General features: G+C 35.6%; 1 protein-coding gene and 1 pseudogene across 1 annotated transcript; one reads left to right on the top strand and one right to left on the bottom strand.

Annotated features, from left to right (window-relative positions):
- The window catches only part of LOC110901057, a 33,103-nt pseudogene extending 31,518 nt beyond the window's left edge, over positions 1 to 1,585 (bottom strand).
- On the top strand, positions 1,484 to 14,776 carry LOC110868156. Its single transcript, XM_022117248.2, has 19 exons — positions 1,484 to 1,692; positions 2,851 to 3,183; positions 3,303 to 3,545; positions 3,639 to 3,829; positions 3,913 to 4,069; positions 4,185 to 4,322; positions 4,399 to 4,582; positions 5,568 to 5,713; positions 6,489 to 6,665; positions 6,964 to 7,074; positions 7,572 to 7,691; positions 8,533 to 8,689; positions 8,785 to 8,948; positions 9,038 to 9,124; positions 10,178 to 10,506; positions 13,115 to 13,163; positions 13,250 to 13,389; positions 13,483 to 13,720; positions 14,352 to 14,776. Exons 2-19 carry the CDS (start codon positions 2,893 to 2,895, stop codon positions 14,658 to 14,660), a joined length of 3,231 nt encoding a protein of 1,076 aa, XP_021972940.1. The 5' UTR covers positions 1,484 to 1,692; positions 2,851 to 2,892; the 3' UTR covers positions 14,661 to 14,776.
- The last annotated feature ends 1,164 nt before the right edge of the window (positions 14,777 to 15,940 follow it).

Below are 15,940 nucleotides of genomic sequence, written 5' to 3'. Positions count from 1 at the left end.
ATGTGGAGTTTAGGGATAACCCAGGCTACCCCTCCTTATACATTGTCTACACCACTAAACTTACTTATGTTTTGTTTATCATAAAAATAAAAGTAATAAAATAACGTATCAATAGAAATTATAGAGACGACATAAACCATATTTTTGGTCTCCATTCATCATTATTTCAATATATAATTATAATAATTAATATATTATTATCAATTATATTTGTCTTTATCATTAAAATCTCTTCTATAAATTTTAAATTTAATATTATCAATAATTGACTCTCCATAATAAATATTTATAAAAATAATTAAGACTGTCTCATAGAACGTCATGTGTCCCTAACATGGTTTCTTTTATTATATGTATAGATTTATTTGAATTAATTATATTTGAACGTTTTGTTTAGTTTGGTATAAAATAAATTTTACGAAACTTAAAATAAAATTAACTAATATTATTTATCATTTATACATTTACGGAGTTAAATAAAGGGTTAAATTTATTGAGACTTCGTTAACAAATTTTACAACACGAAAACCAAACTTTGTATTAATATATTAAATATTTTTATTTTCACTGTAGAAAATTACATTTACTCGACCCATGTAAGAAATGAGGTTTTTTAAGATATAACTTTTTATTATTTGATATATAAAATTAGATTTACTCAATTCATACAATACACGGGGGTTTTTAAGGATATATTTTTTATTATTTAGTACAGAAAATTACATTTATTCAAACAGTGTAATGCGCATATTTTTAAAGATGTATTTTTTTTTTATTGTTTGGTATATAAAATTACATTTATTCAACCCGTGTAATAAATGAGGTTTTTTAAAGATGTATTATTTTATTATTTGATAAACATTATTACATTTGCTTAACCCGTGTAATACACGTGGTTTTAAAGATATAACTTATTTATTTTGTATATAAAATTACATTTACTCAACCTGTATAATATGTTCTTATAGATATAATTTTTTATTATTTAATATATAAAATTATATTTATTCAACTCGTACAATAAATGATGTTTTAAAGATATATTGTTTTATTATTTAGTATATAAAATTTATTTATTCAACTCCATGTATTAAGGGCTATTTGGCTAAGATTTTCAAAATGACTTATTTGCTTATTTGCCTTCTGAAAAGCAAATAAGCAAATAAGTCATTTTGAAAAGCTCCATTTTAAAGCTTTTCAAAACAGCTTATTGACTTATTTGTTTTTCAGAAAAGCAAATAAGCAAATAAGTCATTTTGAAAAGCTTAGCCAAACAGCCCCTTACACGAGGTTATAACCTAGTAATAATAATAAAGCGAACGACACTGGTCAATCATCATGGTGCAAAATTAAATTAAATTCCCCTAAAAAAACGTCAACAAAAGACAACATTCCCCTAAAAAAACGTCAACAAAAGGCTTTTTATTTTTAATATACTTTTTAATTTTAATTTTAATGACATTTTTTGCATTTAATTAAATTCCTCTAAACCCCCTGAGTATTTACACCAGTCCATTTCTAGTCTCTTCACGTCGCCGGAAAATCCAACACAACCACCGTACAACCGTCGCTCATCTCCGATCATCGGCGGAGGAAGCAATCACACTTCACGATCACACAATCCGAGTCACATACTTTCACTCAATACGGTAGCCGGTCACTTTTATATTGCCGCTGGTGGATCAATCTAAGGTATGCGTTATTATTGTAGATCTAACTTTTGATTTCAACATTTCTAGGTCATAATGTTTCCGATTTCAGATGCAATCGTATTTCACACACGCATTCACATGATTTCGTTCACTTAATTGTTTGATTATAGCTAGTTACGATGCCGATAGTGACGATTGAGTTGTTCGATCATGAATCTGTTACAGGCTACTTGAAATAGTGATATCTCTAGATCGTAACGGTTTTTTTTTTCAAGTTTAGATGTAAATTCTATATACTCATGCACTTAATTGTTTAATATTAAGTTAATTAGAGTAAATTACGATGCCGATAGAGACGATTGAGTTGTTGTATCACGAATCATTTACTAGCTAGTGATATCTCGAGATTGAAACGGTTTTTTTCAAGTATTAGATATAGATTTGATATACACATGCACTATAAATCACGCAATAGGCTTGTGCCGCTTATCTATGTTAGTTTCTCATGTTACTTTATATGTTTTTAGTTTGTATTTTGCTAAAAGAGTAATAATAATATAAGAGATTGAGAGTTGATATTTAATGCAGAAGTAGGTGCCAGAAAATTATGCACTTCTATGTCATAATGAACTCTTGTAGTTAATGAATGTGACAGAAACATATTTATATTGGTCATAACAAACATGATGGCTTTAATAATTTTGTTTGGTTGCGCTTGAAGGATGCAAGTATGAAGGAGGGTTTTCTTACTGTAGATCAAAAAATCGTAGGTCATAATGTTCCCAATTTCAGATGAAATTGTTTTTCACACACGCTTTCATACACTTGATTGTTTGGTTGTATGAAAATACGATGCTGATAGAGACGATTGAGTTGTATCTCTGAATCTATTACAGGCGACCTGAAATAATGAAAACTCGAGATTGAAACGCTTTTCAAGTGTTACATATGAATTTAATATACACTATAAATCACGCAGTAGGCTTATGTTTTCAGCTCGTAATTTGCTAAACCAGTAACAATATAAGAGTTGATATTTAATGCACGGTAGGTCTCAGAGAATTATACAGACACCATAAATGTGAGGGTTTCTATGTCAAAATGAAACTCTTGTATTTAATGACTATGACAGAAACAGATTTATATTGGTTATAACAAACATGATGGCTTTAATAATTTTGTTTGGTTGTTCTTGAAGGATGCAAGTTTGAGAGGATTTTCTTACTGTGGATAAAAAAAGATGATAGGCTTCAAGGCTAAATTTCGATTAGCAACGATTGTTGTTCTTTCAATCGGGATCGCTCTTGTTGCTATATATGATTTGTTAAAGCCAATTTCAAATGGTTGTACCATGACATACATGTACCCAACCTACATTCCGATATCAGCACCTAAAAGTTTATCTTCTTCAAAGTATGGACTGTATTTGTATCATGAAGGGTGGAAACAAATTGATTTTGATGAACATCTTAAACAACTTAACGGGGTTCCTGTTCTTTTCATTCCTGGCAATGGAGGTAGCTACAAGCAGGTGAATTTGAGTTTATTCTGATATATAATTTCTCAATTGTTTCTGATATGCATTCATCGTTGAACCATCTATCCTCAAGATATCTGATATGCCTTTTTTTCCTGAAATAATTCTCACAGGTCAGGTCCTTAGCGGCAGAATCTGACAGAGCGTATCAAGGGGGCCCACCTGAACCTATGTTGTACCAAGAGGCTTCCTTAATGTTTGAGGGATTAGAGATAGATGAAACGAATATTCCTATACTCAACCAATATGCACGAAGGCTTGACTGGTTTGCAGTTGACCTTGAAGGTGAACATTCTGCAATGGATGGTCAAGTACTCGAAGAACACACAGAATATGTAGTACATGCCATTAACAGGGTATCAACTATATCTTTGCTTAAAACACCTATAAAACAACAGCATTGTAGTAAGTTCTTTTGCTAAGTTTGAAGTATCTGCTTCTGGTTGTAGATTCTGGATCAATATAAAGAATCTCAAGATGCTCGAGTAAAAGAAGGTGCTGTTGCATCTGGTAGCCTGCCGAATAGTGTCATATTGGTTGGCCATTCTATGGGCGGTTTTGTTGCTAGAGCTGCTGTTGTGCATCCTAATTTGAGAAAATCAGCTGTTGAAACCATTCTTACACTATCAGCTCCACATCAGTGAGTTTTTGTGGTCTCGATACGTTATCCCATATCTATTGATGTGACAATTATACCGTAAATTTTGTATTTTTATATTCCAGGTCACCTCCGTTGGCACTGCAACCGTCATTAGGTCACTATTTTGAATACATAAATCAGGAATGGAGAAAGGGATATGAGGTTCAAAACTCTAGAACAGGAGCTCAACTATCTAGAGTGATTGTTATCTCCATTTCTGGTGGTGGTAATGATTACCAGGTGATTATTCATTCTTGTATATTCTTTTATCTATTTTAATATTCATGATATTAGTTATGACCTTCATTATAAACGTAGGATTGAATAGGTTTGACTCCTTAGCCTTTTAATGTAGATAAGGTCAAGGTTGGAATCTCTTGATGGTATAGTCCCAACTACCCATGGTTTTATGATCAGTAGCATGGGGGTGAAGAATGTATGGCTATCAATGGAACACCAGGTTATCTTATGGTGTAATCAACTTGTTGTGCAAGTGAGTCTTACTTTTCCTTTGTAATTTTCCAAGTTTTATACCATTAAATGGGCCTGATCTGCTAAATGATTTTCAGGTTTCACATACTCTTCTTAGTTTGGTAGACCCTGAAACGGGTCACCCGACTTCTGGCCCAAGGAAAAGACTAGCAATATTTACAAAAATGCTTCAAAGTGGAATGCCAGGAAGTTTGTCAGGGCGATCGGATTTTCATCAGCAATCGCCACGTCTTCCTTTACTGAAAGGGAGAAACTTTTTTGGTATATTCCACTTCTAAATCCTTATCAAACAGAAAATGTACAATTTCTTTCTGTGATATATAGTTTACGACTTGCTTGCTGGAAACCGTCATTATAAATTTACGATAGTTTTACCATGGAGTATAATTGTTGAAACTGTCTTTCTGGAAATCATGGGGTGTAAATTTACGATACTTTACGACATGCTTATGCTGGAAACCGTCTTTCTGTGATATATAGTTTACGACATGTTTCTGTGATATATAGTTTACGAATTATGACACACTCATGTGGCTTTGTTGAAACATGTATATGATGGATGCCACAAATGATGCAATGAGTAATGGAAGCACATTAACATTTGGTATCGTGACAGTGTCACAAATCTTTTGAAGATCTAAAATGATATGAAATCAAAGATCAAAGGCCGGTTAGAAAATGATTTTTTAACACAATCTTGAACATAGAACTAAGTACAAACTTAACTTCGGTCAGCAGTGCCCAAACGTCATGGCCGGACATTCCTTATGAACCCAACATCTCTCGTGTCCACGGCCCATGTGGTATTCACCTACGGTATTACATCACGGTTATGAAATTCGTCATCTTTTTAAGCATTTTCCTTATGCCAAAGATGTTTCCTACAGTGGATTTCATGATGCATGCACACATGTAAAAAGAGTGGATGATTAAATTATATTTCTATGGAAGTAGAAGGAAACAACCTAAGAACGTGAAGGGTGTTAATGTGATTGATAGTGATGTTTTTAACATGCTCACTATTTATTATTGCTCTAGTTGTATGATCTTGTAATCCCTGTGTTTGTTCTATCTTATTGGAATTTGTATTCTACATTCTGTTGGGGTTGGTCTTATCATCGTAGTCCCATACAAATGAGCTTTTTGCTGAAACATAAAGATACTTGAGTTGTGATGCACTGATACTTGCACATTTACATTTACATTATAGAAGCATAAAAGATCACCTGTATGGCTGGCTATTCAGGATCTGTGAGAAAAAATATTACCGCATGTCCCAGTAAAATTCGTTGGAGCGATGAGGGACTTGAAAGGGATCTTTACATCAAGACACCAACAGTAACTATTTTAGCAATGGATGGCAGAAGACGTTGGTTGGACATAAAAGAACTGGTTAGTCACACTTCACATATTATAGTGATTGTTCACTCTCTCTATATGTTATAATACGAAATAACGATGGTGTCATAGTCGGCCTTCAATTAGAAATCGATAAAATTTGATGATGCCGTCTATTTAATTAATGGGCATAGGTACACTTCCAATAATTAAGTGATTACTTAAAAAGTTATAGAAATACCCCTCCTTTCATGAATTAATTACCAAAAACTTACCAGTATCCCTTTTTTAATTTCTAGTTAATGTTTCTCCCTTTCTAATTTTTATAGATGCCAATGAATTATGAATATGTGTGTGTATGTGACTATGCATATATAACGAAAGCTGAAATATGTCTTTATACGGATTATGCCATTTAAAAGTTCTCTTCCCTACCTTCAAAATGAGCTCAAATTGCGCCTAGGCGCAACAGGCGAGCGCTTTTGATAACTATGATATGTATATTATTTACTATAATTACGTCATTTGTGCCTGCTCAATTTCAACAATTTTTTCAGACATTTTATGAACAATCGTTTTAATAATAATTTTGTATTACTACATATATAGTTACATTAGGCTCCATATGATGCACAGGTTAACAGGCCAGTTTGTATTATTTTTCATCAGGGTAGACACTATATTTATAAGGATACTATACCGAGCTGAATTGGCATTTTTTCCTTTAACATCTGATGGTAGCTAAAAATCTCAAGTTACTTTAAATATACGCTTTAGTTACGTTTTGTTATAATACATTTCGTACAAATATAAAAGTTGTAATTATCAGGGGTCAGATGGAAGAACCAACTTTGTTCTTGTGACAAATCTTCTTCCCTGCTATGGAGTCAGACTTCATCTTTGGCCCGAAAAAGGAACTTCTATGTCAAATTCGCCTCTTAGCAAAAGGGTTGTAGAAGTGACATCAAGAATTGTTCAGGTTCCATCAGGACCAGCACCAAGGCAGGTACTAAAACCCTTGCATAACATTTTCTTAACTTGTAATCTTTTTATCCTTTTTGCAGCATTTCTATATACATCAAATATGACTCAGTTTAATCCAACCCCGTTCGACTCTTTTTAACCCGCACTAAAAATAAACTGTTTTGGCCCATTACCCAACCCGTCCAATTCATCTGATTTAGGCAGTTTCTATGTGTTTCTGATGAAAAATCTAAAGATTTTATGATATCCATGATGCAAGTATAATTTGTGATGAGCTATTGAATTTGATTATTTATTTGAATTGACTGTCATGTCTGTAGATTGAACCAGGAAGTCAGACGGAACAACCACCACCATCAGCTGTATTTTGGTTGGACCCTAAGGATATGCATGGTTTCAGATTCCTTACAATCTCAGTTGCACCAAGCCCAGTAATGCCTCCTTATTTATTATTTATAAATTTATCATGTATTATAATGAGTTGAGGTTATAATAATAAATTAATTCTAGAACTGAACTGAATCACGTTTCCATGTTATTCCCATCGGTAACTACTTTTTTTCAGCCCTTGTTGTGTTCTTGTGTCCTATAAAGCACAACAAATAAGATGGCTTCAAGTTTGTTTCATTCTTTTTACTGTAAAATGAATGACATGCATTGTTTTCACTCATATAACACGCACTTGGATATCATGCAGATAAATAGTGATCTTATGGATGTTGATTATGTTTGCATGCTACATTTCTTGTGAAGAGTAATATATTATGTTATAGCATATTAGCATGCCCAATTAGTCTAGGATATTAGAAAAAACCTTTGTTGTATTTGTTTATATTGGTCTCACTAAGTCAGTACTTTATATTATATTGACAAAGATTATAAGCACTTGTGTAATTTGCTTGAATTTAGCAACTGACAGCTATTGCAGACTGTTTCAGGGAGACCTCCACCCGCAGCTTCAATGGCAGTTGGGCAGTTTTTCAACCCAGAGGAAGGCCGTAAAGAATTTTCTCCTAAATCGTTGCTTCTTTCTGTGTTTTCTCAGAAGGTTAGTAGTTTTCTATAGAAGTATCTACACTACTTGAATACAATGATGATTTTAATTTGGCCTTTTTATACCTTTTTGGCGACAATTCATGTCAGGTACGTTTAACCCGACCCGATTACTTAATTGTGTTAAAAAGCTGAACTCTAACCTGCACACGTATAATCTATTATCTGGAGGTGGGCAAAGAAACAGGTTTGGAAAAAAAAAACGGACGGGTTTGAAGAAAAATAAACGGTTTGGTGGAAAAGCAGTTAAAAAAAAAACCGACCCGGCGGTTTGTAGACGGTTCATATACGCGATCTTTGTAACCAGTTTAAAAACCAAACCGGCTGTAAAAAACTGTTTTTTTTTTTGTCCCAAACCGGTTTTAAACCCAGTTCGAACCGCTTCGTACCAGTTCGGTTTCTCATCATATCAAACCTGTTTTTGTGCCCAAAAAAACCCGGCTCGGTTAAAAAACCGAACCAGTTTTTTTTAAAAACCCGATTTGTCCAATGGTTTGGTCGGGTAAAAAACCGTGTCAAGGGATTGGCGAGTTAAATGGTTTGGTCGGATCAATGGACCAAACAGGTTGTAAAGAGGTTAAATTTGTTACTCTAATAATTAATGATTTAACCTGATGAAAACGGGCTGGTCAGGTCATCCCGGCGTAACAAAACGGGTTAGCCATGTCGACCCATTTGTTTTGTGTTGGTTTTTGTATCGTGTCGGGACTTGTGCTCCCTCTTTTTTTTTCATCTTGTAAACGCACATACGACCAACATTTTTATGAGGTTTAAATCCATTCCTCATTTCCTCATGATTCATTGAAGTGGGACCCACTGGAATTAACATGTTGCAGGACATTTTCATTAAGGAGGATCATCCTATTGTCATGAATATTACATTCAGTATCAACTTAGGGCTTTTGCCAGCTACAGTTTCTCTAGAAACTACAGGTTGTGGAATAAAAAAGTCTGGACTTCCTGTTGAAGAAGCTGGAGACATGAATAGTGGCAGTAAGAATTATTTTTACTTGCTTCATTTTTTCACTTACAGTAAATTATTCTCATAAATTTTGTATTAATGGTTGCTCCTTTTTTTTATCTTGTAGGACTTTGCAAGCTAAGATGCTTTCCACCTGTCGCCCTTACGTGGGACCCTGCATCTGGTCTTAACATATTTCCTAATTTAAATTCTCGTACAATAGAAGTTGACTCATCACCTGCACTTTGGAGCTCAACTCAGGGATCTGAGCAGAGCAATGTTTTGTTACTGGTAGATTTAACATGTATACAGTGTTCATTATTAGTTTATTAAATTCACATAAGTTTTCAAATTCTAATCTAAAGGTGATCCGTATGCAGGTTGACCCACATTGTTCGTATAAAACTAGTGCTGCTGTTTCTCTAACTGCTTCTGCCCGGAGGTTTATGCTTCTATATAACTCCCAGGTAACCTTTATAAGTCCATTCCTAAGTGTTACTTGTATAAGGGGCTGTTTGGTAGCCTCTTAATGATTCCATTAAGAGGTTACCTCCGAATCAGTAAGAGGTAAGGGTGTTTGGCTCACAAAAATAACCTCTTAATGGTTCAGTTGACCTCGTAATGATTAAGTGATAAGATGATGCTGAATGGTTAAGACTCTTAAGAGACAGATTTACCCTTCCCTAATAAACTTCCTTAACCCTAAAACTTCAGCCACCACCCGCCACCACTGCTACCACCACCACCCATGACAAACACCGCCAACCACCACCACCACCATCCATGACAAAACACTGCCAACCACCACCACCCACCGCTGCCAACCACCCGCCACCACTGTTAACCACCCACCACCATCGTCAACCACCACCCTATGCAGTTAATATCGGTGATATATCGGTTATATCGGCCATATCGGTTCCCTAGTAAAATATCGGTGTCAAATATCGGTACCGATAATATCGGCGATATTGACCGATATGCGACCGATATATCACCGATATTTGACCGATATATCACTGATATATCACTGAATTATTAGTGTTAAATTGCTATATATATATATGTATAAACTCTTCATTATATTAAAATTACCGATATCTCACCGAGATAACCTATATCTCAAATATCGTCCCTTGACCGATATCCGATATTTTACCGCATTAACCGCATAGCCACCACCACCACCTACCAACAACACCGACCATCCCCACCCGCCACCACCAGATACATTTTGTTCAGCACAAGCACAAAATAGTTCACAGGGATAAAAATAGTCATTTTGCACAGTTATTCGGAGCTTTAGCCAAGCAACACTTACTGGCATAGCACTTACTAATTCAGAGCCTCTTACCCGGTCAGACCTCTACTTGTTCAGAGGTTGCCAAACAGCCCCTAATAACTTATGGGATTACTATATGCTTAGAAATTACATTTTTTATGGTTTTCTGTATGTTTGTTATTTAGTGACACTCGTATTTATTTTAGCTTATAACTTTAAACTGACTTTCGTTATGCAGATCGTTGGTTTCTCGTTTTCTGTAGTATTCTTTGCCCTAATGAGGCAAGCTAATGCATGGGAGCTTGGTTTTCCTGTTCCTTCGTTGCTGTCTGCAGTAGAATCAAATCTGAGAATGCCACTGCCGTTTCTTTCACTTGCTATTTCACCCGTTCTGATTGCTTTGTTTTATTCCTATCTAAGTTCAAAGTCGTTACCTTCAGTTGGTAGTTTCTTTGTTGTCTCAATGATTTGCTATCTAATAGCAAACGGGACCGTAATAGTTTTAGTATTAACCACACTAATCCTCTCCCATTTGGTTGCCAGAATACACGTCTTCTTCAAGACAAGGTCAGTTTATCTCTCTCTCTCTCTCTCTCTCTCTCTCTCTCTCTCTCTCTCGCGCGCGCGCTATATATACACACACACAAGGTTAGTTACCTGTGTGATACATGGGCTGAACTAATATACATGTTATAAATAGATGTTTTAAAAAATGATTAGGGATTTAATTTTTGTCATCAAACACATAACAAACATCTCAACAACAAAATATTAAGGTGTGCCAGTATTTTAGCTCTGTTTAAAATAAAGAATAACACTGCATTCCTCCAAGTAGCAAGGAAACTTTCAGCCTCACTTTTAACTTGGTTTAATGTAAATCATCACTTCTATATAATACCCAACAAATGAGGCAAAGTGGGTGATTGGGCGGGTCAAACGTCTAATTTTGGTACGAGTCACAGGTAAGGTTGGTTTGAGGGAAACACTGACTATCCCATCTTTCAATTATATACTAAAACTAAGGTGTTAAATTAAATTACTACAATTATTATAAGTAGAGAGAGCTCAAATTGGTGTCTTTTTTTTTGTTTTACATATGCACTCACTACGTGATACAAAACGATGATCTAATTGATCAAGGGAAATAACTGGGTAGCATTTACGACTATTAAAACGAGCAAAGCAGGTTCCGAGTCATTTCTTTGTTTTGCTCCAAGTTTCATATACACTATCAAGTTGTGAGCTTAAAGTAAGCTATCAGAAATTATAATGTAGTCTACCATAGACACTATCAGTAACTATAATATTGTTTCAGAATTATAATACTATTTTAAAGAGAAAATACTTGCAAGCTATCAGAGAAAAAAAAGCATAAGCAATTGTGCGGAGATTTTGGCTCTGTTCGTTGTATCTACACAAGTCTTATATATTACCTAGTACCTAGCATAGCATCACCTGAAGAATAAAACCACTAAATCATATTATTACTAGTCAATCAATTACTGGTGCTTGCTGTTGGACCAACTGCGTAGGTGGATCACAGTCTCTTATCATAAAAATGGTTGTTCCTTTTGTTAAACACAACTTTTATGAAGTTCATAAATCTCTCCCTACCCTGTTAGGTTAATTAAAAGTAACAGTATTATTATATATAGAGGCCGGTTAACGTACAATATTCCTTAACTTACGAGCGTACGCTGTGAAATTACGCACATTGTGAAACTCAAAACCCTAATCACGCATGTGAAAAACATAATCACGCGTGTTGACATAAACTCGTTAGTCGGAACACTACTTCGCAAACTCGGAACCTACTTCATAAACTCGGAATCTCTTTGGCAAACTCGGAACCTTCATTCAACATGCGTAATTATCTTTCAACATGCGTAAAAGATCATAAACTCGGAATCTACTTCACAAACTCGGAATCCTTTCAACATGCGTAATTTCCATAGCGTACGCTCGTACGTTAAGAAATATTGTATTTTACACTTTCACTATATATATATGTGTGTGTATATATATATATATATAGAGAGAGAGAGAGAGTAAGGTTAACATACAAAAAGCCTTATCATACATCACGTAGGAGACAATGGTAACCGTTGGATCAGGGGTATAATCACGCATGGGACCACATAATCACGCATGGGACCACATAATCACACATGGGACCACATAATCACGCATGGGACTATAATCACGCACGTTCTACGATAATAACGCACGTTATATTTTTTGTCATGTATGTTAATGTAGGTTAAGCCTTGAAGTACATTATACTTTCTCTCTCTCTCTCTCTCTCTCTCTATATATATATATATATATAGGGTGAGGATCCTGAGAGAACCACAAGTTATTTGAGAACTTGAGAAAAGAACCACTATCAATCACGTAAATTTTTTATTGTCGTCAAAAAGACTGCACTTAAAACGTGTGACCATGTGTGCACTAGCAATAAGTATTAAATAGCTTCTCATACTTTTTCTACAGTAAAATGCCATTTTCGTCCATGAGGTTTGGCCGGTTTTGCGACTTTCGTCCAAAGGTTTGTTTTTCCGCATCTGGATCCAAAAGGTTTGAAATCTTGCCATTTTCATCCGGCTCGTTAACTCTATCCATTTTTCTCTGTTAAGTCAGGGGTATTTCCGTCTTTTTGTTAACTTAAAGGGCAATTCGGGTTTTTTAATGTTATGTACAAGCATTTAGCATAATGTACAAGTATTCACTTAAAGGGCAATTCGGTCTTTTTCACTTTATGTACGAAAGTAATCCTACTTAACTAAGAAAAATGGATGGAGTTAACAAGCAGGATGAAAATGGCAAGATTTCAAACCTTTTGGATTTAGATGCGGGAAAAAAAATCTTTGGAGGAAAATCGCAAAACTGGCCAAACCTCAGGGACAAAAATGACATTTTACTCTTTTTTCTATATCTATATATTAACAAGTGTTAAATCATTAATAAAGTAGAAAGTGATGTTTTTGTTCTCAAGTTTTCACACTATATTAATACGCCTTAAATCTAATCTCTTTTTTGCTTAAAGCTGACTTAGGGTGTGGTATGCATTAAAGCAAAAAGAAATGTTTTTTTCAACTTTTTTATATATGACCGTTTGACCCGTTAGAGATAGAGCATAACCCAAATCAACTCGTTTCATGAATATCCTTTGCAGGTGGAGATGGTGGATACTTGATCTCTCCACTAGTTTTTTCTCATTTAAGGTAATTTTTATTTGGTTTTTAGCGTTACAAATATTCCCTTTTCCTTTTTAATTGTCTAAAAAGTATTTATTTTCATTTTGTGACAGGTCACTAGGGTCATAAACGCCAATCCGTCATTGGCCACATCACTTCTTGCTATCGTTTTAGTCTATTTTGTCCATCCAGCTTTAGGTCTCCTTATTCTGGTGTTCTCACATGTGCTATGCTGTCACCATGCATTGTGCAGGTAAAATACCACTTCTTCCCCTCTTGACCTCCAAGGTCGATTGGATCCATAATTCTGTAAACAACTTAAGGATTTTTTTTTTCTGTGTTACAGCTTTCTTACAGCGTCCAGTGAGGCTCGGGCCGAAGATTTATTCGGGTTTGGAAGTGGAATCAAGAAAATTGAATCGGAGGTGGGATTACCTGTGGATGACCACAGTTCCAGCTCCCCGGACTCTACGAGAAGCTATGGTGACACACAACTAGAGATGTTCCACCACCGCCATGGCTTGCTAATTCTCGATCTTCTTTGTCTGCTCATGTTTCTTCCTTCACTCGTTGCTTGGTTGGAGGTATAATCCATAGTTCCATCTACTTAAGCATGATGTTTAGTTGCAAAATGTAAAAAAAAAAAAAATTAGTGTATTTACTCTAGTAGAGTAATTATGTGCAATTACACTAGAGTGATTACATAATTACTCTACTAGTGTAAATACACGGATTTTATATTTTTTAGATTTTGAGACTAAATACGTGCTTGACAAGATGAACAATAAAAATAAAAAAAAAATAAAAAAATTCTCCTTCACTTCTCACGTTTAGTATGTTAAGCTCATTTGTACAATAACCTTACCCAATCCGGTTAAACGTTATAATATCTAAAAAAACTATTTTTTAATTAATGATTTGGGATGTTTTATGCGTTGAAAAAGTAAAAAACACTGTGTGCCCTTCAACCAGTTCAGCCTGTTTTATTTTAGCTACTTATTTTATTTTTCTAATTTGACTCGTTAGAGATAAACGTAAACTCATTATACTTGTATTTTTATATATTATTAAAAGTTATATAAGAAAAGACAAAACTACAATCTAAACTATAAACAGAAAAATAAAAATGTCACATCAATGGGTGTAACTAGTAAGTATACAGGTGTGCAATTGGAAGCTTTCTCGACAATTTCTTATGAATGTTTTTGTCTGCAGAGGCTAAGCATGAGCCACAACTTCCCATGGCTCTTGGATTCCATGCTCTGCATGGGTATCATTCTGCACGGTATCTGCAACTCGAAACCCGAGTTTAACGTCTTCTTTCAGATACCCGGAACGAGAGGGTATGAAATTAGACAAGGGTTTGTGTACATGATTGCTGGGTATTGTTGTTATCTTTGGGGTTTAGATTTAGCTCCTTACAAAGCTTTCTATGCTATAGCTGCCATAGGAGTGGTATCATTTATTTTCAGAATTATGGAAAGAAGAAACCGAAACAGTAGAAAGCATTCCCATCGACACTGAAAATTGGTTTTTGTACAAAACAACAAATATATTTAGTGTTTACAGTTGCGAGTTGTGCTATGGATTTGATTGGTTACGGTCCCAGAATTTTGATGAATGTGATAGTTTTTTGGGTATGTTTTGGTGTTTTTCGACGTAGAAGATCTGTTCTTTTTTTTGCAGTTTCTGGGTTCTGTTTTTAGTATAGTTTTTTGTGTTGGTGATTGTAGGGTTATTCAATGTATTTTGTAATTGGATTTGCAAATTAAGAATAAAAGTTAAGAAGATATCTGTGAAGTACATGTTTGAATCGTTGAAATATGGCTCAAGTCCAAAATTAAAGTCTACATTGTCTCAATCATGGGTTAGCACTAGGGGTGTAAACGAGTCGGCCCGAGCCTGACTAGGCTCGAGCTTGGCTCGTCATGTTTTAATGAAGCTTGAGCTGGCTCGGTTCGGTTCGAGCTTACTTATTTGAGCTTGAGCTCGGCTCGCGAGTAAAACACAAAAGCTCGAGCTATTTTGAGAACAACCTCAAACAGACTCGAACTCGCTTCAATATCGCTTAAACGGGCCAAAGGTTGGCTCTAGCCCGGCTCGCCAATGTCGTCGTTATTGTTGTTGTTGTTGTTGTTGTTATTATTATATTAAGGAAAATTGGTATTTTATAAACCAACCTTTGCCCAGTTGGTAAATAATAATCCAACGTACAGAATTGGTATATAATAATCCTACCTATCAACATGTTGGCACTCAATGGACCTCCGTTAGTTTTTTTTAACTGAAGTTAGTTTTTAAGTTTTATTTGTTACACAAACAGTCCCTGTAGTTGTAATTTACTAGTTTTAACTATGAATTAATAGCCAAAATGGTCCCTGAGGTTAATAGCCACAGCACCGCCACCACCACCACCACCGCACCGCCACCACCACCACCGCCACAGCACCACCATCACCACCGCACCACCACCACCACCACCATCGCCACAGCACCTCCACCACCGTAACCATCGCCACAGCACCACCACCACCAGATCACCGCCACCACCACCACCACCACCACCTCCCGAGCACGTTTCTGAAGTTAGTTTGCCGATTTGAGCGACTATGGTGGTGTTTCAAGACTCCGGCAGCCTCCCCTCTCACCTCCTGCCTCACCCTCAACTTCTTTCTCTCCCTCTGTATCTTCGACGACAGCCACAACCACACCCCGGTTCCCTGCTTTTCCGGCGATAGATCGTAGAAGAAGAGAGAACGGCGAGGAGAGAGAGTGTCGGTGAGGAGACAGAGAAACGGAGCAGT

The sequence above is a fragment of the Helianthus annuus genome, chromosome 13 (genome assembly GCF_002127325.2).
Source record: "Helianthus annuus cultivar XRQ/B chromosome 13, HanXRQr2.0-SUNRISE, whole genome shotgun sequence".
NCBI classification, from domain to species: domain Eukaryota; kingdom Viridiplantae; phylum Streptophyta; class Magnoliopsida; order Asterales; family Asteraceae; genus Helianthus; species Helianthus annuus.
This window is presented reverse-complemented; position numbering and strand designations above follow the sequence as displayed.